This window comes from Coregonus lavaretus (assembly GCF_964263955.1).
Source record: "Coregonus lavaretus genome assembly, chromosome: 30".
Lineage (NCBI taxonomy): Eukaryota > Metazoa > Chordata > Actinopteri > Salmoniformes > Salmonidae > Coregonus > Coregonus lavaretus.
In genome coordinates this window covers 39,057,463-39,078,449 of record NC_140017.1, presented here as the reverse complement: position 1 = coordinate 39,078,449, position 20,987 = coordinate 39,057,463, and the positions used below count along the sequence as shown (strand labels likewise).

General features: G+C 44.5%; 1 protein-coding gene across 1 annotated transcript in view; it reads right to left on the bottom strand.

The window, feature by feature from the left end:
* The window catches only part of LOC311105663 (neprilysin-like), a gene marked incomplete at both ends in the record, with an annotated part of 78,082 nt that extends 58,503 nt beyond the window's left edge, over nt 1-19,579 (bottom strand). Inside the window, 3 exon segments of the mRNA XM_084147878.1 lie at nt 12,105-12,273; nt 12,277-12,284; nt 19,537-19,579. Coding sequence (XP_084004004.1) covers nt 12,105-12,273; nt 12,277-12,284; nt 19,537-19,579 — 220 coding nt within the window.
* Nucleotides 19,580-20,987: the final 1,408 nt, after the last annotated feature.

The following is a 20,987-nucleotide window of genomic DNA, read 5'->3' as shown; positions in this document are numbered from 1 at the left end:
GCAGTTTGCGTCATGGCTGGATAGGCTGCGTTTCCGCTGTCAAAATTCATGCCATAAGAAACCGTTACCGCTAAAAACCAGCTTTTGGTTGGTCTTAAACATCCCTACCGCTGCCTGAACATGTTTTTAAGGTCACACCTCAAATATTTCAATCCCATCCCATCTGAACTGATATATGACAGGTAAATTAGCCATCCTTGCGCAACAGCTTGAAAATAGCAGAGCGCTGGCTTTAACAGGTCGAAATTGCAAACGAACAGGCGTTTGACACTAGGGCCGCCTTAAGGCCAGACGAAAATAGAACCCTGAATGTCATATTGCTCAGTGTTTGAGAATGAGTTGCTTATTATATCTCTGTGTGCCCGATGCTGCCCCATCATCCCCCGATTCTCTGCTGGGCTCGCAATATCAAGTGTGCCTGGTGTGGTCTCAATAAAATGATCCATTGCTTGTACTATAGGATATAGTCCTAGGCTATACGAAGAGAATGCTCGGGGGAAGCAAAGGGCAAAGTTATATTTCCTTCCCAAGTTTTTGAGCTGCTGGGATGGTGTATATAAAACTAGGCTACACTGCATTACACACTGCAATGGATAGGCTATCCCAAATATGAGCCCTGGGCAAAAAAATTCAATATCTGTGTTTTTACGAACGAGGCCTACTGCTGTCCTGTTCAGTTTGAGAGGGAGAGTGCGAAGACGAAAAGGAGGACCCGAGGTCAGCTTGCTACTGCTATAATTGAAGCTATCTATCGGAGTTATTGACCTCACAATAAGCCATATTCGAGTAATTTACATAACTTTCATTACTATGAAGTGGCAGCCGCGGAGATGGACAGTGCATGGGTGTTGAAAGGAGGCTAATTCGAGAAGTCCTAATTCATTTAAAAAGTCTTCATTTTAATTTGACTTTAGGCTACTAATAACAATAGGGGTTTGTGTTGGAACCTATTTCGTTCTATTCAAGAAATAAGAGGTAGGCCTATATTTACATTTACATTGTAGTCATTTAGCAGACTCTCTTATCCAGAGCGACTTACAGTCCTGTTTGACATACGAAATTATAGTCTACTATCCATAGATTTGGTCAGCCAATTCCTTCAGTCACCATGCACTCCTTAAATACACTACACAGTATATAAAAAAGTATGTGGACACCCCTTCAAATGAGTGGATTCTGGCTATTTCAGTCAGCCACACTGTTGCTAACCGGTGTATAAAATCGAACACACAGCCATGCAATCTCCATGGACAAACATTGGCAGTAGAATGGCCTTATTGAAGAGCTCAGTGACTTCCAACGTGGCACCATCATAGGATGCCACCTTTCCAACAAGTTAGTTCGTCAAATTTCTGCCCTGCTAGAGCTGCCCATGTCAATTGTAAGTGCTGTTATTGTGAAGTGGAAACATCTAGGAGCAACAACGTCTCAGCTGCGAAAAGTGGTAAGCCACACAAGCTCACAGAACAGGACCGCTGAATGCTGAAGTGCCTAGCGCGTAAAAATCATCTGTCCTCAGTTGCAACACTCCCTACCATGTTTCAAACTGCCTCTGGAAGCAAAGTCTGCACAATAACTGTTAGTCTGTAGCTTCATGAAATGGGTTTCCATGGCCGAGCAGCCGCACACAAACCTAAGATCACCATGTGCAATGCCAAGCGTCGGCTGGAGTGATGTAAAGCTCGCCGTCATTGGACACTGGAGCAGTGGAAATGCGTTCTCCTGCGTGATGAATCACGCTCCACCATCTGGCAATCCGACGGACGAATCTGGTTTTGGCGGATGCCAGAAGAACGCTACCTGCCCGAATGCTTAGTGCCAACTGTAAACTTTGGTGGAGGAGGAATAATGGTCTGAGGTTGTTTTCATGGTTCGGGCTAGGCCCCTTAGTTCCAGTGAATGGAAATCTTAACGCTACAGCATACAATGACATTCTAGACGATTCTGTGCTTCCATCTTTGTGGCAACAGTTTGTTTCAGCATGACAATGCCCCCGTACACAAAGTGAGGTCCATACAGAAGTGGTTTGTCGAGATCGGTGTGGAAGAACTTGTCTGGCCTGCACAGAGCCCTGACCTCAACCCCACATTAATTGATTAATCTATCAGTAAATGTAGGCTAATGTGTCCTACAATAACGTTCCAGTGCTAAGGTACCTATTCACTGCAAATGGTGCACTGTGCTACGCTCCACGGCTGCATCAACACAATGCCAGGCTACAGCCATGCTGGACTACAGCCTACAGAATAACAGGTGTTGCTTTGAAAACTGTATTTTTTCCCGCAGTTGCATTTGAGCAAAGGTCATTTGCTTGAGCCTCTCATAATGCATCTCTCCCTCCTCTGTGCGCACAGTGGGGAGTGGGACTGAGAGTGGCTTTCTCACACAGCAGCAGCAGACAGTGAAACAGGGACAGGCAGATACTTACATAGCAGGAATCAACATATAATAAATAAATAAGCCATTTAGCAGACGCTTTTATCCAAAGCGACTTACAGTCATGCGTGCATACATTTTTGTGTATGGGTGGTCCCGGGGATTGAACCCACTACCTTGGCGTTACAAGCGCCGTGCTCTACCAGCTGAGCTACAGAGGACCACATAATGAACATAATGAATAGGCTATTACTGTTGACCAAATAATGGTTCTAGAAACAATCTACAGGAACGTTACGTAGCAAAAAGTCACTGACATGAAGCAAAATGCTTCAGTAAGAACATGTTTTGTTTTGTTTTAGCCGTTTAGCAGACGCTCTTATCCAGAGCGACTTAACAAGAGCAATTAGGGTTAAGGTAGCTTAATGGTTACGAGCGTAGTGCCAGTAACCGAAAGGTCGCTTGTTCTAATCCCCGAGCCGACTAGGTGAAAAATCTGTCGATGTGCCCTTGAGCAAGGCACTTAAACCCTAATTGCTCCTATGCTCACAGTAATCCTAATACTTTGCCCTGAACTGCCGCCCGTTTGGGAAGAAAAGCAATGCATGTATTTACGTGTTGGAAGTCTCCGTCGTGTATCTCTGTTGGACCCAGGCCTTCGTGGGAAGGGGTCAATTGGTCCTTCTCTTTCGGATGGTCTTTTAGATGTAAGGCTCAGATTGTCCACAAGAGGTCACAATGTCCTTCTTCTTAGTTGTCTGTTTACTTTCACTCGTTCTGGAAGTGGTCTTCTGAGGACGGCTAATAAGCTGTGTCGATGAACCCCTGTGGGGTGATGAGAGCAGGATGGTCCCACTTAATTTCACCTTCTTAGATACAGTACTTAGAAAAGCTACTCATCCGTAACATTGATTGTTAGTGGAGGCAACTTTGTCGTCTTCACCTCGTGTTGATTTTGAGGGTCGGGACCAATATGGACAACAGCTGGTAAAGAGGGGCGTTTCCGTCATACTGACACGGTCTCTGAGCTCCCTCGGGCGTGGCTAGTTACAAGGCAAAAGTATTATCATCACTATGAATTTGATAGAAAGCTAAAATCACATTCCTATCTTCACGGAAACATTGTCTTCCTCCTTGATATTTTCTACCCAAGGTAAAGGATGTAAGCCTGATATACACAGTGTAAAAGCTCTTCAAGTCACACTGTGTGCTCTGTAGCTCAGCTGGTAGAGCACGGCGCTTGTAACGCCAAGGTAGTGGGTTCGATCCCTGGGACCACCCATACACAAAAAATGTATGCACGCATGACTGTAAGTCGCTTTGGATAAAAGCGTCTGCTAAATGGCTTATTATTATACACAGTGTAAAAGCTCTTCAAGTCACACTGTTTTCATTATAATGCCTTTATACAATAATTTATGACATCACAAAATAGACATTAACTTCCCATATTCCATTTCTCGTCATTCCCAAAGTTTGGATGTTTAAATATATTGTCTCAATGTTCATTGTTTGATGTTTTTGGGCGGCAAAAGTCTCTGAAACAAAGGACATTCCTTTCACCATACTAGGATGCCACATTGTAGGATTTGTAATGAATTGTAGGATATGTAATGAATTTATTTGCAAATTATGGTGGAAAATAAGTATTTGGTCAATAACAAAAGTTTCTCCTTCCATCAATTCAATACTTTGTTATATACCCTTTGTTGGCAATGACACAGGTCAAACGTTTTCTGTAAGCCTTCACAAGGTTTTCACACACTGTTGCTGGTATTTTGGCCCATTCCTCCATGCAGATCTCCTCTAGAGCAGTGATATTTTGGGGCTGTCGCTGGGCAACACAGACTTTCAACTCCATCCAAAGATTTTCTATGGGGTTGAGACCTGGAGACTTGCTAGGCCACTCCAGGACCTTGAAATGCTTCTTACGAAGCCACTCCTTCGTTGCCCGGGCGGTGTGTTTGAGATCATTGTCATGCTGAAAGACCCAGCCACGTTTCATCTTCAATGCCCTTGCTGATGGAAGGAGGTTTTCACTCAAAATCTCACGATACATGGCCCCATTCATTATTTCCTTTACACGGATCAGTCGTCCTGGTCCCTTTGCAGAAACCCCCCCCCAAAGCATGATGTTTCCACCCCCATGCTTCACAGTAGGTATGGTGTTCTTTGGATGGAACTCAGCATTCTTTGTCCTCCAAACACGACGAGTTGAGTTTTTACCAAAAAGTTATATTTTGGTTTCATCTGACCATATGACATTCTCCCAATCCTCTTCTGGATCATCCAAATGCACTCTAGCAAACTTCAGACGGGCCTGTACATGTACTGGCTTAAGCAGGGGGACACGTCTGGCACTGCAGGATTTGAGTCCCTGGCGGCGTAGTGTGTTACTGATGTAGGCTTTGTTACTTTGGTCCCAGCTCTCTGCAGGTCATTCACTAGGTCCCCCCGTGTGGTTCTGGGATTTTTGCTCACCGTTCTTGTGATCATTTTGACCCCACGGGGTGAGATCTTGCGTGGAGCCCCAGATCGAGGGAGATTATCAGTGGTCTTGTATGTCTTCCATTTCCTAATAATTGCTCCCACAGTTGATTTCTTCAAACCAAGCTGCTTACCTATTGCAGATTCAGTCTTCCCAGCCTGGTGCAGGTCTACAATTTTGTTTCTGGTGTCCTTTGACAGCTCTTTGGTCTTGGCCATAGTGGAGTTTGGAGTGTGACTGTTTGAGGTTGTGGACAGGTGTCTTTTATACTGATAACAAGTTCAAACAGGTGCCATTAATACAGCTAACGAGTGACAGAGGAGCCTCTTAAAGAAGAAGTTACAGGTCTGTGGTCTTGTTTGTAGGTGACCAAATACTTATTTTCCACCATAATTTGCAAATAAATTCATTAACAATCCTACAATGTGATTTTCTGGAAAAAGAATTCTCAATTTGTCTGTCATAGTTGACGTGTACCTATGATGAAAATTACAGGCCTCTCTCATATTTTTAAGTGGGAGAACTGGTGGCTGACTAAATACTTTTTCCCCCCACTGTATTTAATGAAGCAAAAATGACATTAACTCATTTTTGCTTGGTGATAGAACAGCGCCGGAAAAGATGGCTGCCGTTTTACAGCCCTCTAACCAATTGTACTATTATGTGTGTTTTTCCGCGTTATTTGTAATTTATTTTGTACATAATGTTTCTGCCATCGTCTCTTATAACCAAAAAGAGCTCCTGGATATCAGGACAGCGATTACTCACCTCATATTGGACGAAGATTTTTTCTTCAACGAGGCGGCCGCGAAGGATATCATACAGACACCCGACAAGGCCCAAATCCCCGTCATTCGCGTGAGGAAGAGATGGAGATATCGTGGACGTAGATCGGGGTGCCTTGTAAGGATCCGACGGCGAGCGAGTAAACTGCCTCTTCCATCAATCCTATTAGCCAACGTTCAATCATTGGATAACAAATTGGATGATTTAAGATTTCGGTTATCCTACCAACGGGACATTAAAAACTGTAATATCTTATGTTTCACCGAGTCGTGGCTGAACGACGACATGGATTTCATACAGCTAGCGGGCTATACGCTACATCGGCAGGATAGAACGGCTGACTCCGGTAAGACAAGGGGTGGCGGTCTGTGTATATTTGTAAACAACAGCTGGTGCACAAAATCAAATACTAAGGAAGTCTCGAGGTTTTGCTCGCCTGAGGTAGAGTATCTTATGATAAGCTGTAGACCACACTATTTACCAAGAGAGTTTTCATCTATATTTTTCATAGCTGTCTATTTACCACCACAAACCAATGCTGGCATTAAGATTGCACTGAATGAGTTGTACAAGGCCATAAATCAACAGGAAAACGCTCATCAAGATGCAGCGCTCCTAGTGGCCGGGGACTTTAATGCAGGGAAACTTAAATCCGTTCTACCTAATTTCTACCAGCATGTTAAATGTGCAACCAGAGGAAAAAAAACTCTAGACCACCTTTACTCCACACACAGAGACGCATACAAAGCTCTCCCTCGCCCTCCATTTGGCAAATCTGACCATAACTCTATCCTCCTGATTCCTGCTTATAAGCAAAAACTAAAGCAGGAAGCACCAGTGACTCGGTTAATAAAAAAGTGGTCAGATGACGCAGATGCTAAGCTACAGGACTGTTTTGCTAGCACAGACTGGAACATGTTCCGGGATTCTTCAGACAACATTGAGGAGTACACCACATCAGTCACTGGCTTCATCAATAAGTGCATCGATGATGTCGTCCCCACAGTGACCATATGTACATACCCCAACCAGAAGCCATGGATTACAGGAAACATCCGCACTGAGCTAAAGGGTAGAGCTGCCGCTTTCAAGGAACGGGACTCTAACCCGGACGCTTATAAGAAATCCCGCTATGACCTCCGACGAACCATCAAACAGGCAAAGAGTCAATACAGGACTAAGATTGAATCGTACTACACTGGCTCGGACGCTCGTCGGATGTGGCAGGGCTTGAAAACTATTACAGACTACAAAGGGAAGCACAGCCGCGAGCTGCCCAGTGACACAAGCCTACCAGATGAGCTAAACCACTTCTATGCTCGCTTCGAGGCAAGCAACACTGAAGCATGCATTAGAGCACCAGCTGTTCCGGATGACTATGTGATCACGCTCTCCGTAGCCGATGTGAGTAAGACTTTTAAGCAGGTCAACATTCACAAGGCCGCAGGGCCAGACGGATTACCAGGACGTGTACTCCGAGCATGTGCTGACCAACTGGCAAGTGTCTTCACTGACATTTTCAACATGTCCCTGACTGAGTCTGTAATACCAACATGTTTCAAGCAGACCACCATAGTCCCCGTGCCCAAGGACTCTAAGATAACCTGCCTAAATGACTACCGACCCGTAGCACTGACGTCTGTAGCCATGAAGTGCTTTGAAAGGCTGGTCATGGCTCACATCAACAGCATTATCCCAGAAACCATAGACCCACTCCAATTTGCATACCGCCCCAACAGATCCACAGATGATGCAATCTCTATTGCACTCCACACTGCCCTTTCCCACCTGGACAAGAGGAACACCTACGTGAGAATGCTATTCATTGACTACAGCTCAGCATTCAACACCATAGTGCCCTCTAAGCTCATCACTAAGCTAAGGATCCTGGGACTAAACACCTCCCTCTGCAACTGGATCCTGGACTTCCTGACGGGCCGCCCCCAGGTGGTAAGGGTGGCAACAACACATCTGCCACACTGATCCTCAACACGGGGGCCCCTCAGGGGTGCGTGCTCAGTCCCCTCCTGTACTCTCTGTTCACCCATGACTGCATGGCCAGGCACGACTCCAACACCATCATTAAGTTTGCCGACGACACAACAGTGGTAGGCCTGATCACCGACAACGATGAGACAGCCTATAGGGAGGAGGTCAGAGACCTGGCCGTGTGGTGCCAGGACAACAACCTCTCCCTCAACGTGACTAAGACAAAGGAGATGATTGTGGACTACAGGAAAAAAAAGAGGACTGAGCACGCCCCCATTCTCATCGACGGGGCTGTAGTGGAACAGGTTGAGAGCTTCAAGTTCCTTGGTGTCCACATCACCAACGAACTATCATGGTCCAAACACACCAAGACAGTCGTGAAGAGGGCACGACAAAGCCTATTCCCCCTCAGGAGACTGAAAAGATTTGGCATGGGTCCTCAGATCCTCAAAAAATTCTACAGCTGCACCATCGAGAGCATCCTGACTGGTTGCATCACCGCCTGGTATGGCAACTGCTTGGCCTCCGACCGCAAGGCACTACAGAGGGTAGTGCGTACGGCCCAGTACATCACTGGGGCCAAGCTTCCTGCCATCCAGGACCTCTATACCAGGCGGTGTCAGAGGAAGGCCCTCAAAATTGTCAAAGACTCCAGCCACCCTAGTCATAGACTGTTCTCTCTGCTACCGCACGGCAAGCGGTACCGGAGTGCCAAGTCTAGGTCCAAAAGACTTCTCAACAGCTTCTACCCCCAAGCCATAAGACTCCTGAACAGCTAATCATGGCTACCCGGACTATTTGCACTGCCCCCCCACCCCATCCTTTTTACGCTGCTGCTACTCTGTTAATTATTTATGCATAGTCACTTTAACTCTACCCACATGTACATATTACCTCAATTACCTCAACTAGCCGGTGCCCCCGCACATTGACTCTGCAACGGTACCCCCCTGTATATATAGCCTCCCTACTGTCACCTTATTTTACTTCTGCTCTTTTTTTTCCTCAACACTTTTTTTGTTGTTGTTTTTATTTTTACTTTTTTGTTAAAAATAAATGCACTGTTGGTTAAGGGCTGTAAGTAAGCATTTCACTGTAATGTCTGCACCTGTTGTATTCGGCGCAGGTGACCAATAAAATTTGATTTGATTTGATTTGATTAGGGCAGTAGCGCGAGATGACAAATTCAAAGGCAGCCTACTTTTCTATATTCAAGGGGAGAGAGAGACAAACATAGCTAGACTGTTGTTTAGCCTATGTTCAGAGGCGGAGCTGGAGTGGAGCCTGCCCACACCCATCGCTTGCTCCCCTGCAGCTCACCAGCTGACGTAGCCTGCGTGTGCCGGGTGTGGAGCGTTCTTTCCACTACTACAGAACAGAACCCACGCTGCTCTGCGCACCCAGTGGTAACATTCTGCTTATCATTGTAGCCTATCCAGTCCAAGTGCAAATAGTCACGGGAAGGCCGTCCGAGTCACCAATGGTCAAGTCCGAGTCTGAGTGCAGTCGGACTCGAGTACTACAACACTGGGAAACAGTGCTGCTGGTCAGACAGTAGTCATCAGTAGTGTAATTATACTGAAGGAAACAGTACTGCTGGTCAGACAGTAGTCATCAGTAGTATAATTTTACTGAAGGAAACAGTACTGCTGGTCAGACAGTAGTCATCAGTAGTATAATTATACTGAAGGAAACAGTACTGCTGGTCAGACAGTAGTCATCAGTAGTATAATTATACTGAAGGAAACAGTACTGCTGGTCAGACAGTAGTCATCAGTAGTATAATTATACTGAAGGAAACAGTACTGCTGGTCAGACAGTAGTCATCAGTAGTATAATTATACTGAAGGAAACAGTACTGCTGGTCAGACAGTAGTCATCAGTAGTATAATTATACTGAAGGAAACAGTACTGCTGGTCAGACAGTAGTCATCAGTAGTATAATTATACTGAAGGAAACAGTACTGCTGGTCAGACAGTAGTCATCAGTAGTATAATTATACTGAAGGAAACAGTACTGCTGGTCAGACAGTAGTCATCAGTAGTATAATTATACTGAAGGAAACAGTACTGCTGGTCAGACAGTAGTCATCAGTAGTATAATTATACTGAAGGAAACAGTACTGCTGGTCAGACAGTAGTCATCAGTAGTATAATTATACTGAAGGAAACAGTACTGCTGGTCAGACAGTAGTCATCAGTAGTATAATTATACTGAAGGAAACAGTACTGCTGGTCAGACAGTAGTCATCAGTAGTATAATTATACTGAAGGAAACAGTACTGCTGGTCAGACAGTAGTCATCAGTAGTATAATTATACTGAAGGAAACAGTACTGCTGGTCAGACAGTAGTCATCAGTAGTATAATTATACTGAAGGAAACAGTACTGCTGGTCAGACAGTAGTCAACAGTAGTATAATTATACTGAAGGAAACAGTACTGCTGGTCAGACAGCAGTCATCAGTAGTATAATTATACTGAAGGAAACAGTACTGCTGGTCAGACAGTAGTCATCAGTAGTATAATTATACTGAAGGAAACAGTACTGCTGGTCAGACAGTAGTCAACAGTAGTATAATTATACTGAAGGAAACAGTACTGCTGGTCAGACAGTAGTCAACAGTAGTATAATTATACTGAAGGAAACAGTACTGCTGGTCAGACAGTAGTCAACAGTAGTATAATTATACTGAAGGAAACAGTACTGCTGGTCAGACAGTAGTCATCAGTAGTATAATTATACTGAAGGAAACAGTACTGCTGGTCAGACAGTAGTCATCAGTAGTATAATTATACTGAAGGAAACAGTACTGCTGGTCAGACAGTAGTCATCAGTAGTATAATTATACTGAAGGAAACAGTACTGCTGGTCAGACAGTAGTCAACTAGCATTTTAGCTTCCTACATCACCAAGTGAAATAATCAGATTTATAATTAAATAATATGGGGTAACAAATATTATTCTATTTGCCGGTGTAACCTACAACATTATCCCAGTTTGATATGCTGCTTCAATATATTATTTTCCATATTAGCTAAAAATAGAATGTCATAATTTTTTGTCACAGACAGAAAAAAGCACATGGCTATCGGTTTTTCCGTTCCAAAATAGCCTACAATAACGTTGTCACTTCTAAACAAAGGATACAATATTGTTTTGTTTATTGTTTGAACAGTTGCTGAGATTATATTTGGTTTTCAATGCAAAATAGGCTACTTTGACGCATAGGTTATAGCCTATAGATCAGATCAAGGAATGAAGCGAGCTACACAACACTGCTCCCACGGCTACGCAAGGAATGATACGGCGCGTTACAATTTTCATGTGACACGGGAGTACGTTGAATGTCGGAGAACACTATAAGGAACCGGCCCTTTTTTTAAATGAAAAACGGCATTGCGACACTGCGCTACGCTCTGAACCGTCCATCTCCATAGGATATACATTGGCCTTAAGTAGACCTTCTGCCATAGGGCCTACAGTACATCAATCATAGCTCCTGTAATGCCTGATCACCAAAGGGGTAGGGTCATAAGGGAAGTCGCTAGGGACTGAAATGGAACTTTATACGTAGCAATAAAGACCTTTACACACTTGGACATTAACCTCCCTTTCCATGCCTCATTGATTGTCCCTCTGTACTGGCCATCCAAAACAACACTCAAGAGGCCTCTAGCAGCCTGTTGAAAACCCTGTTCCTTAGTGGAGTGGGTTTCAGTTTTCAGGCCACTATCCGCTTCAACGCTCCCCTTGAGCTGACAAACGTTAACGGGGAAATCTGCAGTTTGAACAATAAAAAAGCCGACACCCTGCCACTGTTTTGGTAAAAAGCTGTGGGATGGGTCTGGAGAAATGTAACCACTATCAAATTCATGGACAGAGCTATGGATACATGGACTGACCATCCATGATATCAAAATGATTTTTAGCAATGTTTTGAGGCTGTTCAGTGTTTGTTTACAATTGAAATGTTTACAAACAAAGGAGCAAAACAATAGTATCTATTGTGCTCTGATGGGGTACGACAGTTGACCTTAGCTAATGAGGCATCTATAAGTTATATTATTCAAGAATCAATGGATATATATAATTCATATAAAAGTCAAAAAATGTATGTAGCAATCGCATATTGCCCTTTTTAAGTCTGAAACTCACATATTAAATGTGCCATAACATTTGACTTAACAGCCTGTTTAAGGGTTCTCGCTGCCAGAAAGTAGGCTACACAAATGAACAAGATTGCAACCGTAAGAATAGTAAACTAATCTGTGATTTTTTAAATAGCACATCATGTGTCATCATATCACCATAACATCTGTTGAGATGGCTAAACGCACTTTACATAACGTTTTAATTCCATTTGATTTGTCTGACTGACTGTCTAACTGATTGATTAATTGATTAATTGCATGCTTGCTTGATTGATTGACATTTTGATTGCTCTGTGAGTTTCTCCACTCACTGCTGTCAGTCCGCTGTGTGGCGAAGAGGACGATGAGGGTCACTATGACGATGAAGAGGAGGGAGACCATGGTGAGCAGGCCGATCTCCAGGGAGGTCCAGCGGGGTTTCTTAGCCGACTTAGGGGGGACGGTCTCCGCCATGCTCAACGCTCCTTCAGCTGTTGGCTGTCACAACTCACCTGGAGGGGAGCGGAGGGGAGGGGAGGGAGGGAGGGAGGGAGAGGAGGGAGAGGGGAGGGGAGGGAAGGGAGGGAGAGGAAGGAGAGGGGAGGGGGGAGAGGGGAGGGAGAGGGAGGTGAGGGAGAGGAGATGGGAAGGGAGGGGAGAGTGGAAGGGAGGGGAGAGGAGGAAGGGGGGAAAGGAGGGGAGGGAGGGGAGGGAGAGGGGTGGGAGGGGAGGGAAGGGAGCGGAGGGAGGGAGGGGAGAGGAGAGGAGAGGAGAGGAGAGGAGAGGAGAGGAGAGGAGAGGAGAGGAGAGGAGAGGAGAGGAGAGGAGAGGAGAGGGAGAGGAGAGGAGAGGAGAGGAGAGGAGAGGAGAGGAGAGGAGAGGGAGGGAGGGGAGGGAGGAGGGGGGAGGGAGGGGAAGGGAGTGGAGAGGGAGGGAGAGGGAGGGAGGAGGGAGAGGTGGAGGAGGAGGGAGAGGGAGAGGAGGGGGAAGGGAGGGAGAGGGGAGAGGAGGGGGACCAGGGAGGGGAGAAGGAGTGAAATAATCTCCATGAAAAACATAAACCAACTAAACATGATATCTCATAGAAAGATGTGGCAACAACTCAGCTGTTAAACTAAAAGTACAACCCACCCCAACACCATGATAAAGCACAACCCACCCCAACACCACAATAAAGAACAACCCTCCCCAACACCACGAGAAAAGAAAACCCTCTCCAACACCATGATAAAGGACAACCCTCCCCAACACCACGATAAAGCACAACCCTCCCCAAAACCATAATAAAGGACAACCCACCCAACACCATGATAAAGCGCAACCCTCCACAACACCATGATAAAGCACAACCCTCCCCAATACAACGATAAAGAACAACCCTCCCCAACACCACGATAAAGCACAACCCTCCCCAATACAACGATAAAGGACAACCCCCCCCAACACCATGATAAAGGACAAACCCCCCCAACACCATGATAAAGGACAACCCCCCCAACACCATGATAAAGTACAACCCTCCCCAACACCATGATAAAGGACAAACCCCCCCAACACCATGATAAAGGACAAACCCCCCCAACACCATGATAAAGTACAACCCTCCCCAACACCACGAGAAAAGACAGCCCTCCCCAACACCGTGATAAAGGACAAACCTCCCCAACACCATGATAAAGGACAACCCTCCCCAACACCATGATAAAGGACAACCCACCCAGACACCATGATAAAGGACAACCCACCCAACACCGTGATAAAGGACAACCCACCCAACACCATGATAAAGGACAACCCACCCCAACACCATGATAAAGGACAACCCACCCCAACACCATGATAAAGGACAACCCACCCCAACACCATGATAAAGTACAACCCACCCCAACACCATGATAAAGGACACTTGTCCCCAACACCATGATAAAGCACAAACCTCCCCAACACCATGATAATGTACAACCCTCCCAACACCATGATAAAGGACAACCCACCCAACACCATAATAAAGGACAACCCACCCAACACCATGATAAAGGACACTTGTCCCCAACACCATGATAAAGCACAAACCTCCCCAACACCATGATAAAGGACAACCCTCCCAACACCATGATAAAGGACAACCCACCCAACACCATAATAAAGGACAACCCACCCAACACCATGATAAAGGACAACCCACCCAACACCATGATAAAGGACAACACTCCCCAACACCACGATAAAGTACAACCCTCCCCAACACCACGATAAAGCACAAACCTCCCCAACACCATGATAAATCTTATAAAAGCCCACAACATGGTCCAGATATACTACCATCTAGATATACTACCATCTAGATATACTACCATCTAGATATACTACCATCTAGATATACTAACATCTAGATATACTACCATCTAGATATACTACCATCTAGATATACTACCATCTAGATATACTACTCTAGATATACTACCATCTAGATATACTACCATCTAGATATACTACCATCTAGATATACTACCATCTAGATATACTACCATCTAGATATACTACCATCTAGATATACTACCATCTAGATATACTACCATCTAGATATACTACCATCTAGATATACTACCATCTAGATATACTACCATCTAGATATACTACCATCCAGGTATACTACCATCTAGATATACTACCATCTAGATATACTACCATCTAGATATACTACCATCTAGATATACTACCATCTAGATATACTACCATCTAGATATACTACCATCCAGATATACTACCATCCAGATATACTACCATCTAGATATACTACCATCTAGATATACTAACATCTAGATATACTACCATCTAGATATACTACCATCTAGATATACTACCATCTAGATATACTACTCTAGATATACTACCATCTAGATATACTACCATCTAGATATACTACCATCTAGATATACTACCATCTAGATATACTACCATCCAGATATACTACCATCCCTGTAATATGTGCAGCAGAAAGAATACAAGGCTCCAGAACCAGCAAAGAGAAAGAGAGAATGTTCCTCTCACCAAGTTATAGTTCAACTCCTCAGCAAAGTGCATTTAGCAAGTAGGAAACTCTTCCTCAACAGGCAATTCATCCTTGATCCCCACTGGTCAAGTACACACACACACACACACACACACTTTTACAAGCTGGTTAGGTGACCTGAGTCTGCAGAAGGGAGGGTCCTGCTGTTAGCTGGCTGAGATGAGAGCACCTGACCAGGGGACAATGTCTCTCTGCCTCTCTTTCAACCAAATCTCCTCCCCCCACACACACACACACCATTTGTTAGATGTGCCGTCTCTTCAAGTATCATGTGTTAGATGTGCCGTTCCCTCAGGCATGGTGAAAGGGTCTCCATATGGGGGGTGCAGCAGGAGTGTGTGTGTGTGTGTGTGTGTGTGTGTGTGTGTATCTGTGATAATCCTGCCAGGCACTAGGATATATTCAAGACAGAAGGAGAGAGAGAGGGAGAGAGAGAGAGAGAGAGAGAGAGAGAGAGAGAGAGAGAGAGAGAGAGAGAGAGAGAGAGAGAGACAGACAGAGAGAGAGAGAGAGAGAGAGAGAGAGAGAGAGAGAGAGAGAGAGAGAGAGAGAAAGAAAGAGAGAGAGAGACAGAGAGATCTATTAATTCCGTTTCCATTTTAGCAGACCCTCTTATCCAGAGCGACTTCCAGTTAGTGAGTGCATACATTTTCATACTGGTACACCGTGGGAATCGAACACACAACCCTGGCATTGCAAGCGCCACGCTCTACCAACTGAGCCACATAATCACAAACCACTTGATGTCTCAATGTACTCAATTACTGTATTGTGCATTGTTTTTCTTCATGGTGATGGATAGTCTACATGTACAAACCTAGATGACCAGCCTGTGTACAATAAAGTAATTTACATTTACATTAAGTGGTTTGTAAGGATGTTAAATTAATACTGCACAAAAAGTGGCTGTTTTCCATATTTGATCAAGAAAAATATTACATTTGATGTGGATGTTTCTTGACTTTGCCCATAACTTTGCACCTTTTGACGTTATGTCTTTGAAATATTTATTAACATTTTGTTAATGTTTGAGGACAGGATTTTGTTATTTCTGGATTCCATTAGAATGACAATCACAGAGAAAGGGACAGGGCAACAACTCTTACAGAAAGGGACAGGGCAACAACTCTTACAGAAAGGGACAGGGCAACAACTCTTACAGAAAGGGACAGGGCAACAACTCTTACAATTCCAACTATTGAATCCTGCAAGATACTGTTCTTAATTATACAACTACCTGTTTTGCCAAAGTGGAGATGCTGATTTTTCTTTTGTTGCCTGCGCTACAGACGTCTACAGTATATAGGTAAGCTAATACCAGTAAAGGCCCAGTGCTCTACTTTTGTGAAAAAATATGTTTGGCGCAAACGCATTAAGAAGGAAAGAAATTCCACAAATTAACTTTTAACAAGGCACAACTGTTAATTTAAATGCATTCCAGGTGAATACCTCATGAAGCTGGTTGAGAGAATACCAAGAGTGTGCAAAGCTGTCATCAAGGCAAAGGATGGCTATTTTGAAGAATCTAAAATCTAAAATGTATTTTGATTTGTTTACTACATGTTTCCATATGTGTTATCTCATAGTTTTGATGTCTTCACTATTATTCTACAATGTAGAACATAGTAAAAATAAAGAAAAACCTTGAATGAGTAGGTGTGTCCAAACTTTTGATTGGTACTGTATATATTTTTTATAAACATTAGGGGAAAAAAAAAATCAGCTTTTTCAGGGGTTGCTGCAACACCCTCAGCACCCCCCACTTCCCACGGCTATTATGGTAGGAACCAGTGTGTCCTCTTACCGTAGGAGTGAGACAGTGTGTCCTCTTACCGTAGGAGTGAGACAGTGTGTCCTCTTACCGTAGGAGTGAGACAGTGTGTCCTCTTACCGTAGGAGTGAGACAGTGTGTCGTCTTACTGTGGGAGTGAGACAGTGTGTCCTCTTACCGTAGGAGTGAGACAGTGTGTCCTCTTACCGTAGGAGTGAGACAGTGTGTCCTCTTACTGTAGGAGTGTTACGTTCCCCAGTTTCTATGTTGTGGTTTGTGTATTTTCATGTAGGTATTTCAGGAAATGGGTTCCTGAAATTCCCCAACAAGCAGCTGATTGATTTGAAAAACATTGATGATTGGAGAGCTGACACCGCGCCCTCGTCAGGACGCAGCTGTCTCCAATTTACCAACTCCTCCTGAAGCTATATAAGCCCCAGTTGCTCAGAAAAGGCAGGGAAAGGGTAACCAGAATTGCTGAGAGTTACAGCATGTTGGTTGTATGCGAAGAGTTTGGTATGTACTGTGTTGTTGTTGCTCTGAGAACCAAGTGTAATGTTTTGTGTTAGTTTGTGGCTCAGAGTTTCTTTAATGTCCTGAGTTAGTTTTTTTTCTCAGGTTTTTGTTGTGAACCAGTTTGTGCTATTTTTGTTTCATTTGTTCCCAAGGGGGGAAGGGGAAGGCACCTAGGGAGTGCTTAGGCAAGAGGCATACATTACCCGTAGAAGTTGACTGTTTATGCACACTAGGAAAGACCTGGGCGGACCATCCCTTGTATTTTGGTTAGTGCACCAGGTGGTGCTAGTTAAGTAAGTAGTGGGTAGGCAAGTAAGGTAGGAGAGGGGGCTTTGATATTTACTTTCTTTGCTTTGGTTCCGTCCAGCCCCTTTTCCCCAAACTTACCGTGCGAAGGAATAAATTCCCTGTTAACGGTATTCTCTGCCTTTTGTCATCCTTACTCACACCTACAGTCCCATACCTCTTTCACACCACGGAGAGTTGAGTTGGAGCAGGGTGTTGCGTTCCCTCTTCCGAGAGGCGTGCGTAACATAATGGGGGTTCGTCCGGTATTTCATTAAACCCACCGGACCCTGCTGCACTGAGCTCTCTGAGTTGTGATTGAGGTGTGATGGTAGGTTGTGAGTTTGGGTGACTTGTTTAGTTTGTGTGTATTCAGGAGGCTGCTGTATACAAGATGGCTGCCTCAGCCATCTCCAAGTTCATTGAAGCGCCCTCTGTTGATAGTTCGGTGAGGTTTCGGAAAACAGATATTTTCGCTATTGCTCACCATTATGGAATTGTTGTCCCTGAGAAAGCCCTAAAGGCGGAGCTTATGGTGCTAGTCAGGGAGGGTTTAGTGAGAGAGCAAATTCTCTCATTTCAAGATAAGGAGCGGGAGGCTTCAGGAGAGGAGACGGGTAGACCTTCCGATGCCAAGTCGGAGGACAGGACGGAGGAAGGGGTTGCTCGTACCCCCTTGAGACAGTGTGACCTCTTACCGTAGGAGTGAGACAGTGTAACCTCTTACCGTAGGAGTGAGACAGTGTAACCTCTTACCGTAGGAGTGAGACAGTGTAACCTCTTACCGTAGGAGTGAGACAGTGTGACCTCTTACCGTAGGAGTGAGACAGTGTAACCTCTTACCGTAGGAGTGAGACAGTGTGACCTCTTACCGTAGGAGTGAGACAGTGTAACCTCTTACCGTAGGAGTGAGACAGTGTGACCTCTTACTGTGGGAGTGAGACAGTGTAACCTCTTACCGTAGGAGTGAGACAGTGTAACCTCTTACCGTAGGAGTGAGACAGTGTGACCTCTTACCGTAGGAGTGAGACAGTGTAACCTCTTACCGTAGGAGTGAGACAGTGTGACCTCTTACCGTAGGAGTGAGACAGTGTAACCTCTTACCGTAGGAGTGAGACAGTGTGACCTCTTACTGTGGGAGTGAGACAGTGTGACCTCTTACTGTGGGAGTGAGACAGTGTGACCTCTTACTGTGGGAGTGAGACAGTGTAACCTCTTACCGTAGGAGTGAGACAGTGTGACCTCTTAGTGTAGGAGACAAACAGTCTTTGTTTATGATCTTTTTCTGTTACTCTGATGGATCTGAAACATCACAATCGCCCTGAGATCTCACAAACCACTTCAAAATTAAACCCATGTTTCACTGTAACCACAACACACAACCACACACATACCTTATCTTAAGCCTATTCCCTTAAATTATGGTTCCACTAAGATATTATTGTTAAGCATACAAATGTGTAGATGAAAAAAAGTTTCAATTACTGAAATGCAACGTTCAAATAATGGATAAACACTTTAAAATCATGTAGGCTAGCAGTTGGCTATACTTCGCAGAACCTAACCCCTATTGGGAACCATTGGAATGAGTCGAGCACATATGTCCATGACAGTCCCAAACATAACAACTCCAAACGGTATTTTATTTATAGAAATGTCAGAGCTGACTGGTATGAAATATGTCCACATACTTTGACAAAGATCCATCGCAAACACATTATAGTCTGTGCGAAGCATGTGCAAAGGGTAAGCTAGTAATATAAAACATGTATTTTGTGCGCAAAAATCTGTCTAAAATGATGACATCTATAAACACATTATCATATCTGACGAGAGACACTGAATGGCCAAGATGGAAATGGAGCTGAATGCACATAGGACACTGAATGAATTTCCTAACTGTTGCACATCAAACAAGAACAAAAACTCAGTGGGATGACATGATGATCAACCTGTGAATGCCACTTGTCACACACAGAGAGAGAGAGAGAGAGAGAGAGAGAGAGAGAGAGAGAGAGAGAGAGAGAGAGAGAGAGAGAGAGAGAGAGAGAGAGAGAGAGAGAGAGAGAGAATCACATACCAATATTTAGAACAGTTTTGGTAAGCGTATCCGACTTACCAGGTGTCTCTGGAAATGTTCGATCGATGATGTATATGGGCATTACATCAACCAATCAAATGTCCATCAAACGTCAATTCAGATGCGCGGAGAGAATACGACCTGGGAATCGATATTGGTGAGAATGTAGGATACCTGTTTAGATTAGTTTATTAGGATCCCCATTATCTACTGCACATGCAGCAGCTACTCTTCCTTTCTCGCTGCCTCTTCGTGGGTTTCAAGCAGAACCCGCCTCTCTCTTTCCTTGCTGGCACAGAACGTTCACACACGCTTATCTCGCCTACCTGTTAACGCCACGAGCATACAATATCCCCAAGCCAGAGTACAAGACAGTTGTATTTCTATTCTATCTCTATTGAACGGACGCCTGAGCGAGAAATGTAGGATAAACCAACGGAAAACTCTAATGACCGGCGTGTGAACGTGTGACCTGGCAGTGAAGTTCCCCCGTTACCGGTTACCGATACGTTGTCTCTCTAAAAGGCGGCATTAAGAAGTGAGCCTGTCAACGAAGCTCGAGCTGCGAGCAGATGAGTAGCGCGCCACCAGTCGCTCCTAAATAGCTGGGGCGAGCGGATTTCGCCTGGAGCGAATAGGCTGCCTATACCGCGGTTCGGTCAGACATGTTTGATGATGGTTGCTTCTTGCCTCTGATGATTAATGTATTCCTTGTTCAAACTCCAATATCTCAATACCTTGCAAGTTGCAACAAACCTTGTGTCAGGGGGCAGGCTCAAATTGTGTGTTGCGCAATTACCTTCATTGACGCAGCCTCAGTCTACGAGGCCTAAATTGCCTGGTCTTTATAACGGAGGAATCACAAACTTCACACAATAGCTTACACATGCAATCGAGGAATGACAAAGTTGTTACACTGGACACATAGCCCCATTTTAAAACCACATTGCTGCACAATCTGCACAAGTCTGGGCTACTATTTCTTAGTTGATAGTAGTTGGTGTTGGATGCTTTGCATTGCTCTTAGTGATAGTGTACCTCTTTATAACCAGCCTATGTGCAATACAGTTCGTTTACATGATGTGATGGGATGTGTAGACATTATGGACAGCATGTGGATAGAATATGTTGTATATCTGTAGAATTCATAGGATAGAATAGTATATGTACAGTAGTAGTTGAATAGGATTGACTAGAATACAGTATATACATATGAAATGAGTAAAACAGGATGTACACATTATTAAAGTGACCAGTTATTCCATGTCTGTGTACACAGGGCAGCAGCCTCTAAGGTGCAGGGTTGAGTAACCGGGTGGTAGCCGGCTAGTGATAGTGATTAAGTTCAGGGCAGGCTACTGGGTGGAGGCTAGTGATGGCTATTTAACAGTCTGATGGCCTTGAGCTGTTTTTCAGTCTCTCTCGGTCCCAGCTTTGATGCACCTGTACTGACCTCGCCTTCTGGATGATAGCGGGGTGAACAGGCCGTG